This window comes from Moschus berezovskii, chromosome 3, assembly GCF_049115385.1.
Source record: "Moschus berezovskii isolate FMDL1 chromosome 3, NW_MosBer_1.0, whole genome shotgun sequence".
Taxonomy (NCBI): domain Eukaryota; kingdom Metazoa; phylum Chordata; class Mammalia; order Artiodactyla; family Moschidae; genus Moschus; species Moschus berezovskii.
The window spans coordinates 52,785,992-52,801,409 of NC_142462.1; the positions used below are offsets into that span (position 1 = coordinate 52,785,992).

A 15,418-nucleotide genomic window follows, 5' to 3' on the forward strand; every position below is an offset into this window, starting at 1 on the left:
TGGTTACATAATATTTCAGATGTCTCTGTAATAGTTACTTGTCACTCAGGCAAGAAATATTTATGAGCATCTTCTAATTTTGAGTCCCTAGGGCTGAGGGCTAGGGCTTAGAATAACATGATGGACAAGACAGATACACCTCCCAAGCCAGAAAGTTCTTCATGATATTTTTTAAATGCTTTACCTTCAATCCCCACTCAGCCAACAGATTCTATTAATCTGGAAAAAAGAGCTGGGCTAAATTGAACAAGAATATTCTTTGGCAAACTCGTATTGAGTAAATCAATGTAGATTTACATTAAGGAAGGGACAAATCCATTCTTAACACAACTGATCTTTCTTAAGAAAGATCACACATATTAAGAATTAATTTCATTTCTTTATTGCTTAAGAGAGAAAGAGGTAACTTTTCTGACCTCTACTGCCTATTTAAAACTCCCAGCTGATGAACATGAACTCTTCAGATGGACACAACTATATGCTACATTGCTCACAGCCTTCCTTAGCCAGTCTTCCTGCTCCAGGAAAGAACTCAGTTTCCCATTTTATGCCTTGCTTATGTCACTCTATCTCCTCAACTGGAAAAATTTCATCCTTTCCAATGACTCATGTTGTTGACTTTCAGGAACTTTCCTAAGAAGCCTTCCTAAATTGCTCTACTCTGCAGGACCTAACACCACAGGGACCTGTACACGTCCGTCTACGTTTACAACAATCTAGCAGTTCTCTTGGAGAAGGCAATGGCACCCCACTCCAGTACTCTTGCCTGGAAAATCCCATGGACGGAGGAGCCTGGTGGGCTGCAGTCCATGGGGTCTCTAAGAGTCGGACACGACTGAGCGACTTCACTTTCACTTTTCACTTTCATGCATTGGAGAAGGAAATGGCAACCCACTTCAGTGTTCTTGCCTGAAGAATCCCAGGGGCGGGGGAGCCTGGTGGGCAGACATCCCTGAGGTCACAGGGAGTCGGACACGACTGAAGCAACTTAGCAGCAGCAGCAGCAGTTCTCTAGAGGTTGCATGCTCCATATGCATCTAAAGCCTTCTACCACATCACTAAACACTGTAAAATGTTGTTTTCTTATTTTTTTTGTCTTTCCATAGTCAACATTAACCCAGAAAAGTCTAAGGAGAAAGTAAATACTCAGTGAAATTCTGTTAAATGAATAACGAATCCAAAGCACTTCCCCTGGACCCAGGATCCTGCTTGGGAAAACAGAGTTTGGAGGAACCTGTAAAATAATGGTTTGCAAGGGCATCATCTCAAATTTTTCTTCCTGTCTCACAGGAAATCTAAAGGAAATAGGTAAGTGCCCCTAAGGCTACAACCATAAATTCCACCAGTTAAATCTAATGAATCAAGTGAGGATTGTAGCAGATCGATGCCTAGCACAGAAATGGATATGAGATCTTTCACTGGAATGGAAAAATGAAAAGTTGTTGTAAGAATATTTTAGGACATCTTTCAAGACAATTTAGCTATTGATAACCTGGTAAATTTCAACTTTAGGACTGTGTTTTCAGGATGCTTTAACTCAAAAATTCATTTGGTGAAGACAGTCTGTAATCTAAGTGTGTGTGTGTATGTGTGTGTGCATATTTAGAAAGATACACTGGCATAGCATTGGTGCTAATAATTGACATGGCAAGAGTTTATTAAGACACTCCTTAGTAATTAAAGACAAGGCACTCGGACCCCTCTTGGATAATGCGTATGATGTAATTTAAAATGTTTACAAGAGCAATATAAAATATCAAGGTAATAATTCATTCAGTTGTGGTTGTATAGCCATAATTTATTGTTGAGGCCATAAATAATGACAGAATCCCCTAGAAAATGGTCTATATTATATCTGAATCATCACGATATACAATGAAAATTTAATATCCCAGAGGACTTCTTAAGAAGTGACTCTAAATCTGACTGACCATATTTAACCATACTATTAGAACATATTTGGAAAGTTTCACAAGACACAAATAAATATAAACATTGAACTGTGTACATACTGTGTTTTTTATAACACACTTAATAAAAATTTTGAACAGAATATAAATGCAATGCTACTAGGCTGAGGTTGCTACTTTGGTATTTGGTTACTGTGGGGCTTGTAAAACTCAGGATGAATATGTACTATTATGACGTGTCTGTAATTTCTGTGTGTGCCCCAGTCTAGTCCTCATACCATAAATACAAACAGAACAATAGTACTCCAAGCACTCATCATGAGATACACAAAATCATTTCGGGAAAGTTCTGTTTGTTATACCTATTTACCACACAACACCATGTATCATACAGCTAATGGTTTGCCACTACATATGCTTCTCAGCCACCTTAATACTTCTTAGTTCTCAAGAATTTTTATCCTCAAAATGCAGTAAGCAAATTCCCTGATGAAGTACTAAGCAGTAAATTATAATTTATTTAACTAAATATTTTGTCTCATTCTCATACAATGACATGTTAAAATTTCACTTTTGATTCTAAACATACTAAAAAATACTGAAGTGTATCTTTTTAGTTACAAACTTGACATACCTATCTATCCATCTTTTTGTAATTCCCTGATTCTGTTACTCTTCCAGTCTTCTAGCCTAGGATTCAAATCTATGCTTTTTATAATACAAGCAACACTCTGGTCTTCTGGGCTATAGCCCTCTGACTTGTGGAGAAATCAATGATTCTTGCCAAGTTACATTTTTTGGGTCTAGTCTCAAGCCTTTGGGTATTGTGCTTGTTCTGGGCTTTGGGTCTCAGGCACCAAACTCTGTATTCTCTGATAAACATTCCTTTCTCAGCTACTGAAAGGTGAGGAAATGAATCTATGCTGGCTCAAAAGTATACTCCTTACTATTTACAAAAAAAGATCTTTTTTCCCTTGAAGGAGGGATAATTTAATCAGTGCTGGATCTCTGCTACCTTGAATAAAGTTTAAATATAGTAGAATTGTGAGCATATATTTTAAAAGAGGAATCTCTTGTGTTCTTTAAATGCTTAAAGACAATATCTGAAATTAATATATTAATTATTATTAATAAATGCTCAGACTATTGACAAATTAAAAAAATCTAGCTTATATTTTGTAATAGTAGTATAATAAATTTAAACACATTTGTTCTGGTTAAGAATCTCTAAGTTACACTAGCCTATCATGCTACAATTGAAAAAAATTCTGTTTTTGTAGCACTATAACTTCAAACAAATGAGCTCTTTTTTCTGATTATAAAAGTATTATATGCTCATTATAGAAAATTTATTATACACTTGCCAATAGATCAAAAAGACCTTCCTACCAAAAACCTTATTATTTTATCTTTTTTGTTAATGCTTTCCTTATGACCACATAAGGACTTCTGCTACTGCTACTGCTGCTAAGTCACTTCAGTCGTGTCCGACACTGTGCAACCCCATAGACGGCAGCCCACCAGGCTCCCCCATCCTTGGGATTCTCCAGGCAAGAACACTGGAGAATCACTTGGCAATCTCCAGGCAAGAACACTGGGTTGCCATTTCCTTCTCCAATGCATGAAAGTGAAAAGTGAAAGTAAAGTCACTCAGTCGTGTCCGACTCTTCGCGACCCCATGGACTGCAGCCTACCAGGCTCCTCCGTCCATGGGATTTTCCAGGCAAGAGTACTGGAGTGGGGAGCCATCGCCTTCTCCATAAGGACTTCTGAGTAGTTAGTAAATCGTTGGAGGTAATGCTATCAATGTGAGAAGAGTCCAAATTGTACACAAGCAGGTTCACAGTATATCTAACAGAAACTGAAAGGGTGCAACCTGAGGAAAAAATGACAACTACATGACTTAAAGAAAATTGCTCTTAGGAAATTCACTATAGTGGGCTGCAAGAGCAGTGTTCTGCAATTAGGACTAGAAGCATAGTGAGAGAAACAGTTCTTTCACTAGTGGTGGATCCCCAAAGATATGACAGTGAAGATGGTCAAAAGTGGAGGGTGCTATCTCAGAGGCATGGCTGTCAGCAGTCCTCATGTCATAGGGAGAGCCAGGAGGTGGCCATGTTATAAAACCAAGACCAAAAATTAGCCCTAGCCCCCATTTAGAAGGCAATATCTTTCTTTACTTAGAATATTCCCTTTGGAAACAAACATGTTATTTGTTAACATACAATTTTGAAAATTCAAATGGAAAATAATAGATTGCAAAACTATACACACTTGTCCAAAAGATAACCTTATTTTACTGAATGTTTTGTGTAGAAATTTTTAGCTCAAATACAAAGCACCTAAAAGAAATATTGCTAGATACAATCATTTTAAAATTATTGGTGTGTGAATTAATTAAACATAGATTACTTATGTCAAACATGAAGCCTTAATTGGTTTTTCTCAGCCATAAATAAATTATCTTTTCTACTACCATTCAGTAAGAATGCAGGAAATTTAATGGATTTCAATCTTAATCCAAGAAAAACATTATTAGTAAGGTCATTCTGTATGATATTCCAATACATTCAAAATCCACATGTAACTACATTTAAAATGTTTTGGATTACCTGGGTTGTTTTTACATACCACTTTCTGCCAGAGAGAAGTGAGAACAGTATTTAAAATTTTTTTTATTTCACTTTAAAAATGTTTTAAATTATTTACTGCAGTGTTAAGACTTACTCTTCTCTAAATCTAAAAGCATTTGGCACCATAATCCTGCTGAACACTATGATTAAAACAAACATTTTCAAGTTAAATTGCTTAATTGCTAACACTTACCAATAGAAAACTGGAGGACAGAAGCTGTTGTTGTATTAAGGCCTGTGGTAATCTAGAAAAAGGAATATACCAAAATCAGACAAGATAGAGAGCAGGAGAAAGAGGCAAAAGATTCGGGAGGAGGGAGAGTGAAAATTAAGAGGTTGAAAGGATCCATAAACAAAGGTTATATTTATCCAGTGATTAGCTTGTTTCTGTCACTATGTTTTGTGTTTCTCTGGGAGATGCTGACTTAGGCACTCCTAGTACATTTCTCAGGGTCTTGTTTAAAACTCTTCTTAGTGTAATTTACCAGGCACTTAACACAGGCCCCTCTACTCACTGCACCCTTCTCTCATTCCTCATCAGTAGGCCTGGGGCCCATAAAAATGTCATTAAAGATTGACCAAACAAAAACTGGGACCAAAATTAAAACATGAGAAGACTAGGAATATTTTGAAAAGTAAATAAAATTATAACAGGTAAAAGAGGCAGAATTTCTTTGGAGGATGATAAAAATGTTCTAAAATTGATTTTGGTAATGCCTGTATAATTTTGTGATTAAGGTGAAAACTATGAATTGTATACTTTAAACGAATGAATTGTAGACTATGAGTATTATTTTTCAATAAAGCTGTTACCCCCTCCCTGAAAGAATCGAATTATAGGGGTAGACATACTCTTCCAACACACTGCTATTATTTTCCTTTAGTTTCATGAAAAGCATGCCTGAATAACTTTCCCCTTTCTGGAAAAGGAATGGTACCTCATTTAATTTTAAATAAATTAAAATTTAAAAAATATTAATTTTTAAAATTCATTTGTTTGTTCAGTCACTCATTCATTCATTCTGTGGAGCAATTACTTTGACCCATACCAGCTCAAGTAAGGTGAGAAATAAAGTTCTCATTTTCTTTCTTTTTTCTTTTGGTTCTCATTTTCAGTGACTCTTGTTGGGTTTCTGATTCCGTGAACTGAGGTATGGGATGCCTCCCATGAGGGCACCCAATAAAATAGGAAGTGGATAACTATGTTTTAAATATGGCAGGAGTAGTCTTCTTAAATGTCATAATAATACTCTTGGACTTTGTAGCCCCCATACAATGGAGTCCACCATGGCACAAGGGTTAAGAGATACCTAGTTCATGAATCACTGTGGGAACTGGTGGACAAACAGTGAATAAGCTTCTTGAAGTGCCAGAATTCAGCTGAAATGTGAATATCATAAGATCGGATTGTGCCTTCCATTTCTATAACACAATTTGGAAAGTGGTGTTGGAGTGTATGTTTTAATTATGTGGCTTTAAAATTCATGAAGAAACAGAAAAGTTAACAAAGGGTAGGGCAAGAGAGACCTTTTTATAAGTTGTCTAGATATCAGTATGGCTATCAGCTCCTAACTTATTTTTACCATTGCAAGAATCACTGGTGTCAGGGTATCAGATAAAATTCTCTATTTAAATCTTTCATGATCACAGATTATTTAAGAGAAAACTGGCCCACCATGTCCAGAACTCTGTTTCCTATTTCCTTCCTCTCACCAGAGTCATTAGAGAAAAATGCACTAACAGAACTTTCTTTAGATAACAAAAATACTAGCTCCTTTTCAAGATTTATTTAAAAGAGGTTAGCAGACATTTGGTCCTGTCCAAAATGTCCAAAAGGCATTTGGTCCACTACAAAAAGTCCATAAGATGTGGTCGTGCCCTAAACCATTTAACGTAGACCAAACAAGCTCATGGACATTTTGGATAGACCAAATCTCAAGGACCTTTTGGTATCTACCAAATGTTTCAGAGACCAAATGTCTCATGGACGCCTTGGACAGAACTAAATGTCCTACAAGGTTAAAAAAAATCTGTTTTTTCCCTCCCCCATAACTTTTAGAGTATCTATTTACCCTTAGGGGTTTCCACTTGGAAAATTTGATCTATTTTTTTTTTGTTGTTGAAACAAACAAGTTATCTTTTATTTTTTATTGGAGGCTAATTATTTTACAATATTATATTGGTTGGTTTGCCATACACTGACATGAATCTGCCCCGGGTGTACATGAGTTCCCCTTCCTGAACCCCCCTCCCACATCCCTCCTCCCCCTGGGTCATTCCCGTGCACCAGCCCCGATCATCCCATATCATGCGTTGAACCTGGACTGGTGATTCGTTTCACATATGATAATATACATGTTTCAATGCCATTCTCCAAAATCATCCCAACCTCGTCCTCTCCCACAGAGTCCAAAAGACTGTTCTATACACCAGTGTCTTTTTGCTATCTCGTATACAGGGTTGTCATTACCATCTTTCTAAATTCCATATATATGAGTTAGTATACTGTATTGGTGTTTTTCTTTCTGGCTTACTTCACTCTGTATAATAGGCTCCAGTTTCATCCACCTCATTAGAACTGATTCAAATGTATTCTTTTTAATGGCTGAGTAATACTCCATTGTGTATATGTACCACAGCTTTTTTATCCATTCGTCTGAAGATGGACATCTAGGTTGCTTCCATGTCCTGGCTATTATAAACAGTGCTGCAATGAACACTGGAGTACATGTGTCTCTTTCAATTCTGGTTTCCTTGGTGTGTATGCCCAGGAGTGCGATTGCTGGATCATATGGCAGTTCTATTTCCAGTTTTTTGAGGAATCTCCACACTGTTCTCCATAGTGGCTGTACTAGTTTGCATTCCCACCAACAGTGTAAGAGGGTTCCCTTCTCTTCACACCCTCTCCAGCATTTATTGCTTGTAGACTTTTGGATAGCAGCCATTCTGACTAGTGTGAAATGGTATCTCATTGTGGTTTTGATTTGCATTTCTCTGATTATGAGGGATGTTGAGCATTTTTTCATGTGTTTGTTAGCCATCTTTATGTCTTCTTTGGAGAAATGTCTGTTTAGTTCTTTGGCCCATTTTTTGATTGGGTCATTTATTTTTCTGGAATTGAGCTGAAGGAGCTATTTGTATATTTTGGAGATTAATTCTTTGTCAGTTGTTTCATTTGCTATTAACTTCTCCCATTCTTAAGGCTGTCTTTTCACCTTGCTTATAGTTTCCTTTGCTGTGCAGAAGCTTTTAATTTTAATTAGGTCCCATTTGTTTAGTTTTGCTTTTATTTACAAAATTCTGGGAGGTGGGTCATGGAGGATCCTGCTTTGATTGATGTCGGAGAGTGTTTTGCCTATGTTCTCCTCTAGGAGTTTTATAGTTTCTGGTCTTACATTTAGATCTTTAATCCATTTTGAGTTTATTTTGGTGTATGGTGTTAGGAAGTGTTCTAGTTTCAATCTTTTACACATGGCTGACCAGTGTTCCCAGCACCACTTGTTAAAGAGACTGTCTTTTCTCCATTTTATATTCTTGCCTCCTTTGTCAAAGATAAGGTGTCCATAAGTGCGTGGATTTATCTCTGGGCTTTCTATTTTGTTCCATTGATCTATATTTCTGTCTTTATGCCAGTACCATACTGTCTTGATGACTGTGGCTTTGTAGTAGAGCCTGAAGTCCGGCAGGTTAATTCCCCCAGTTCCATTTTTCTTCCTCAAGATTGCTTTGGCTATTCGAGGGTTTTTGTATTTCCATACAAATTGTGAGATTATTTGTTCTAGTTCTGTGAAAAATATCGTTGGTAGCTTGATAGGGATTGCATTGAATGTATAAATTACTTTGGGTAGTATACTCATTTTCAAAATATTTATTCTTCCAATCCACGAACACGGTATATTTCTCCATCTATCAGTGTCCTCTTTGATTACTTTCACCAGTGTTTTATAGTTCTCTATGTACAGGTCTTTTGTTTCCTTAGGTAGATATATTCCTAAGTAGTTTATTCTTTTCACTGCAACAGTGAATGGAATAGTTTCCTTAATTTCTCTTTCTATTTTCTCATTATTAGTGTATAGGAATGCAAGGGATTTCTGTGTGTTGATTTTATATCCTGCAACTTTACTGTATTCATTGATTAGCTCTAGTAGTTTTCTGGTAGAGTCTTTAGGGTTTTCTGTGTAGAGGATCATGTCGTCAGCAAACAATGAAAGTTTTACTTCTTCTTTTCCAATTTGGATTCCTTTTATGTCTTTTTCTGCTCTGATTGCTGTGGCCAAAACTTCCAGAACTATGTTGAATAGTAGTGGTGAGAGTGGGCACCCTTGTCTTGTTCCTGACTTTAGGGGAAATGCTTTCAGTTTTTCACCATTGGGGATAATGTTTGCTGTGGGTTTGTCATATATAGCTTTTATGATGTTGAGGTATGTTTCTTCTATTCCCACCTTCTGGAGGGTTTTTATCATAAATGGGATGATGAATTTTGTCGAAGGCTTTCTCTGCATCTATTGAGATAATCATATGATTTTTATTTTTCAGATTGCTAATGTGGTGTATTACATTGATTTGCGGATATTGAAGAATCCTTGCATTCCTGGGATAAAGCCCACTTGGTCATGATGTATGATCTTCTTAAGGTGTTGTTGGATTCTGATCGCTAGAATTTTGTTAAGGATTTTTGCATCTATGTTCATCAGTGATATTGGCCTGTAGTTTTCTTTTTTTGTGGGATCTTTACCAGGTTTTTGGATTAGGGTGATGGTGGCCTCATAGAATGAGTTTGGAAGTTTCCCTTCCTCAGCAATTTTCTGGAAGAGTTTGAGTAGAATAGGTTTAGCTCTTCTCTAAATTTTTGGTAGAATTCCGCTGTGAAGCCATCTGGACCTGGGCTTTTGTTTGCTGGGAGATTTTTGATTACAGCTTCTATTTCCGTGCTTGTGATGGGTCTATTAAGATTTTCTTTCTTCCTGGTTCAGTTTTGGAAAGTTGTACTTTTCTAAGAATTTGTCCATTTCTTCCAAGTTGTCAATTTTATTGCTATATAATTGCTGATAGTATCCTCTAATGATCCTTTGTATTTCTGTGTTGTTGGTTGTGATCTCTCCATTTTTATTTCTAATTTTATTGATTTGGTTCTTCTCCCTTTGTTTCTTGATGAGTCTGGCTAGTGGTTTGTCAATTTTATTTACCTTCTCAAAGAACCAGCTTTTGGCTTTGTTGATTTTTGCTATGGTTTCTTTTGTTTCTTTTGCATTTATTTCTGCCCTAATTTTTAAGATTTCTTTCCTTCTGCTAACCCTGGGGTTCTTCATTTCTTCCTTTTCTAGTTGCTTTAGGTGTAGAGTTAGGTTATTTAGTTGACTTTTTTCTTGTTTCTTGATGTGTGCCTGTATTGCTATGAATCTTCCCCTTAGCACTGCTTTTACAGTGTCCCAGAGGTTTTGGGTTGTCGTGTTTTAATTTTCATTCATTTCTATGCATATTTTGATTTATCTTTTGATTTCGTCTATGATTTGTTCGTTATTCAGCAGCATGTTGTTTAGCCGCCATATGTTGGCATTTTTAATAGTTTTTCTCCTGTAATTGAGATCTAATCTTACTGCATTGTGGTCAGAAAAGATGCTTGGAATGATTTCAGTTTTTTTGTATTTACCAGGGCTAGATTTATGGCCCAGGATGTGATCTATCCTGGAAAATGTTCCGTGTGCGCTTGAGAAAAAGGTGAAATTCATTGTTTTGGGGTGAAATGTCCTTTAGAGATCTATTAGGTCTAACTGGTCTATTTTATCATTTAACATTTGTATTTCCTTGTTAATTTTCTGTTTAGTTGATCTATCCATAGGTGTGAGTGGCGTATTAAAGTCTCCCATTATTATTGCGTTGTTGTTAATTTCCCCTTTCATACTTGTTAGTAATTGTCTTACATACTGCGGTGCTCCTATGTTGGGTGCATAAATATTTATAATTGTTATATCTTCTTCTTGGATTGATCCTTTGATCATTATGTAGTGTCCTTCTTTGTCTCTTTTCACAGCCTTTGTTTTAAAGTCTATTTTATCTGATATGAGTATTGCTACTCCTGCTTTCTTTTGGTCTCTATTTGCATGGAATATCTTTTTCCAGCCCTTCACTTTCAGTCTGTAAGTGTGCCTCGTTTTGAGGTGGGTCTCTTGTAGACAACATATATGGGGGTCTTGTTTTTGTATCCATTCAACCAGCCTTTGTCCTTTGGTTGGGGCATTCAACCCATTTATGTTTAAGGTAATTATTGATAAGTATGATCCCATTGCCATTTTCTTTATTGTTTTGGGTTCGAGTTTATACACCCTTTCTATGTTTCCTGTCTAGAGAAGATCCTTTAGTATTTGTTGGAGAGCTGGTTTGGTGATGCTGAATTCTCTCAGCTTTTGCTTGTCTGTAAAGCTTTTGATTTCTCCTTCATATTTGAATGAGATCCTTGCTGGGTACAATAATCTGGCCTGTAGGTTATTTTCTTTCATCACTTTAAGTATGTCTTGCCATTCCCTCCTGGCCTGAAGAGCTTCTGTTGAAAGATCAGCTGTTATCCTTATGGGAATCCCCTTGTGTGCTATTTGCTGCTTTTCCCTTGCTGCTTTTAATATTTGTTCTTTGTGTTTGATCTTTGTTAATTTGATTAATATGTGTCTTGGAGTATTTCGCCTTGGGTTTATCCTGTTAGGGACTCTCTGGGGTTCTTGGACTTGGGTGATTATTTCCTTCCCAATTTTAGGGAAGTTTTAAACTATTATCTCCTCAAGTATTTTCTCATGGTCTTTCTTTTTGTCTTCTTCTGGGACTCCTTTGATTCGAATGTTGGAGCGTTTAACATTGTCCCAGAGGTCTCTAATATTGTCCTCATTTCTTTTAATTCATTTTTATTTTTTCCTCTCTGTTTCATTTATTTCTACAATTCTATCTTCTAGCTCGCTTATCCTGTCTTCTGCCTCCATTATCCTACTGTTCGTTCACTCGAGAGTGTTTCTGATCTCGTCTATTGCATTATTCATTGTATAGTGACTCTTTTTTATTTCCTCTAAATCCTTATTAAACTTTTCTTGCATCTTCTCAATCCTTTTCTCCAGGTTATTTATCTGTAACTCCATTTTACTTTCAAGATTTTGAGTCATCTTCACCACCAAAATTCGAAATTCTTTATCAGGTAGATTCCCTATATCTTCCTCTTTTGTTTGTGTTGGTGGGCATTTATTCTGTTCCTTTACTTGCTTGGTATCTCTCTGCGTCTTAATCTTGCTTATTTTGCTGTGCTTGGGGTGGCCTTTCTGTCTTCTGGCAGTTTGTGAAGTTCTCTTTATTATGTAGTTTCCTCGCTGTGTGTGGGGTTGGATGGGTGACTTGTCAAGGTTCCCTGGTTAGGGAAGCTTGTATCGGTGTTCTGGTGTGTGGAGCTGGATTCCTTTTCTCTGGAGTGCAATGAAGTGTCCAGTAATGAGTTATGAGATGTCAGTGGGTTTGGAGTGACTTTGGGCAGCCTGTATATTGAAGCTCAGGGCTATTTTCCTGTGTTGCTGGAGAATTTGCGAGGTATGTCTTGCTCTGGAACTTGTTGACCCTTGGGTGGTGCTTGGTTTCAGTGTAGGTATGGAGGCATTTGATGAGCTCCTATCGATTAATGTTCCCTGGAGTCAGGAGTTCTCTGGTGTTCTCAGGATTCAGGCTTAAGCCTCTTGCCTCTGGTTTTCAGTCTTATTCTTGGAGTAGCCTATAGACTTCTCTATTTGTCACTTTCAAGGTGGTTCCCTCTGTTTTAGCTTCTGTTTGCTAGTTTCTTCAGTGTCTAATTTATTTCCTGACACTAGGGGGCGGTGGTGGACACTTTTTAATGCTCACTTGTTCAGTCCTGTTCTGGGAAGGGAGGAACGCTGCAGACAAATATCTCTGGCATCTGTGGGTTGTGCTCGCAGTGTCTCGGCCACCCTGGGTTTGTCCCTGCTCACAGCACATGTGCTGTCCCAGTCTACACAGCACAGGTTCTAGGTTGCTCTGCCGGGAACTGTCCGAGGCTGGCGCTGGGTTGCATGCACTTCCCAGGTCTGAGCGGCTCAGGTTCAGGTATTCAGGTACTCCACAAAGGCGCAGACTTGGTTGGGCCCGCGTTTTTTGCCTTCCCTGGTCCGAGTAGCTCAGGTGACCAGGTGTTTGACGAGTGCGGTCGCTGTGACTTATCGCCTCCCCGGTCCCTCCCGCTTGGTTTTCTGGGTGTAAAGCCAGCGCACCTTCTCAGGCGGATGTTGACCAGTCAGAAACCATGAAGTCTTGGTTAGCAAAGAAGCCTGCCTGCAGTTTGGTATTGGATGCCTATCTGGGGCCGCGGTTGCCCCCTTCTGGCTCTGGCTGCTCTCCCCTTCCTATCTCGGCAGGGGATGGGCCAACCGCAGCCGGCTAGCTCTGCTCAGTCCTTTGATCTATGAGCGGGGCTGGCAGAGTCTTAGGTTAGGGCTTTTTGCCTTTTCGCGGGGTAGCTATCCCACAGTCTGCTCTGCTATTCCCAGTTAGTTCTCTCAGATTGCTCTCGTGGCATTCAGGCCCAGTCCTTTCTCTAATTAGTTCAGCTGGCTCCTCCCTGCCCAGCCCCCACTTGCTAATGGCGGATGCAGGAGTCTGTGCTGCTTCTCTGCTGGGAGTTACCATTTGGTGCGTAATCTGTGGGTTTTACTTATTTCTTTCTTTTTTTCCTCTTTTTTATGTGGCCCTCTGAGGTTCCAAGGCTCAGCAGAGACTCGCCAGTGAGAGTGTTTTCTGGTGTTTGGAAACTTCTCTCTTTTTTAAGCCTCCCTTCCTGCGACGGAGCTCTGTCCCTACCTCTTTTGTCTCTCTTTTTATCTTTTATGCTTTTTCCTACCTCCTTTCGAAGACAATGGGCTGCTTTTCTGGGTGCCTGATGTCCTCTGCCGGCATTCAGAAGTTGGTTTGTGGACTTTACTCAGCGTTCAAATGTTCTTTTGATGACTTTGTTGGGGAGAAAGTGGTCTCGCCATCCTATTCCTTCACCATCTTGTTCCCTCTCCCAGAAAATTTGATCTTAAAGTCCAAAGACGCACATGGAAATTTTTTTAAAGTTTTCACAAAAATTGAATGAATGTTGTTTTCCTTCTCTGATTTTATGTAACTGAGTAATTCCCAGATGAGTTATGAAACACTCCTGAATGTAAGTTCTTTGAAACAATGGTATGGCATTATATAAGCTAAAAGCACCACGGCTATTGCTATTTCTAGTGCATTAAATATATGAGAGAGTCTTTGATACTGATCCTGAGGGTGTAATAAATGATGCTTGTGTCACCTGGATGATCAAGTTTCACAGCTGTGACCTCTGCTAGCAAACAGTAAATCACCTGAAATAGTGCCAAATTTCAAATTACATGTGCTAACTGAGGGTGACCTTAGACTTTGATTAGTCATTGATTCCATTATTTGTTTTCTTCACCAGGGAAGCTAAGGACTGTTGGAATGATTGACTCTCATTCCTTTACCTTGACCCAATTTAGTTTATTAGTTAAATTGTCAGCCACAAGAAAGGATAGGAAAGAGGAAGAGGAAAAAAAAAACAATAAAGCACTGCCTATAAAATCTATTCACTTATATTTACATTTGGGTATTATAAATTATTTATTATTCTTGAGTTCAAATACATAATTTCAGTCTGCAAAGTTATTACATCAGCCATTCTGAAAACTAAAGGACCTCTTAAAGAGATTTTGATGATTTATTACAGTAACTATGAACATTAGAGAGAGGACTTTTTCACTACCAAATATCACTATTCTTAAATTATCAAATAAACTCCAAATTATAGAAAATTAGTATGTTTACTAAATGAATCTGAAGAATTCACTGCACTCTGAACCTGTTCATTCTACACTTCTTCCCTACAAATTTTTACTGAATTTAATCCTGTTTTAGCCCAAACTCCTCATTGTAACTAAAACACATTGCTAAATATGAGAGAAAAATTGAGTAAATAATTTATTTTTTAAAAAATGGAGAGTAACATAACTAATTTTAAGCTCTGAGAGAGCACATTTTCTCTTAGAGGAGTGGGTAAGTGAATTCCTCATTACCTTCAATTCAGATTAGCAAAATGAATCAAGTTAGTGTCCTCCCCTGAATGTGGAGACTTCACTGAGGTAATGAAACATGTGGCTTGCACAACAGAGCAGCAGTGGGAACACAAATGCACAGTATGCCCGTGTGGTAGCAGATACTTCTTCTAACAGGCTTCGGTTTTTATTGAAATGAAATGGTCATTTGACTAAATTCACAAAATGGAAATGCTCTTTTAGGCATTTTTAAAAATAAGGCCTAACAAGGTTCTTTGCCTTGATCTATGGTTCCTTGTTTCACAATTTCAGTAAGAACTGAATTCATGAAAAAATTTAAAGTATACATATCTACTTTTAAAAGTGATATTTGGGGGCTGATAACTTTCATCAGTTCTCATGCACAACAGTTTTTACTGGATTCAGTTTTGAAGTAAGCAAATATTTGAATTTTAGTGGATAATAGCCTGTTAACTGACAACTGAATTTGTCACTTTTCTTTTGATTGATCTTTCTTCTGTAAACATGACTTGGATACAATATATATTTTTGTTCCTGGGATACCAATACAGTATACAAATAACTGGAAACTGGAAGTTCCTAGTGTATAAAATATAGATGTCATTCTTATCTTTGGTAATGAATCTTCATTTTGTTCCTTTTGAGTCTACAACACAACTCATATTAGGGAAATACTTATGATACAAACATAAATCTGTGTATGTTTTTTCATTTCTTGGGTGAAGATAATTATTTTGAATATTTTCCTTCTTGGTTGAAAGCTAATCTTATATTAATT

The 15,418-nt window shown here is 37.6% G+C and overlaps 1 protein-coding gene across 1 annotated transcript in view; it reads right to left on the bottom strand.

The window, feature by feature from the left end:
- RELN (reelin) overlaps positions 1-15,418 on the bottom strand; it is a 593,433-nt gene that overhangs the window by 282,596 nt on the left and 295,419 nt on the right. The window contains exon 8 of the mRNA XM_055420724.2: positions 4,737-4,788. Within this exon, the coding sequence (XP_055276699.2) occupies positions 4,737-4,788 (52 nt within the window). The remainder of the gene's footprint in view (positions 1-4,736; positions 4,789-15,418) is intronic.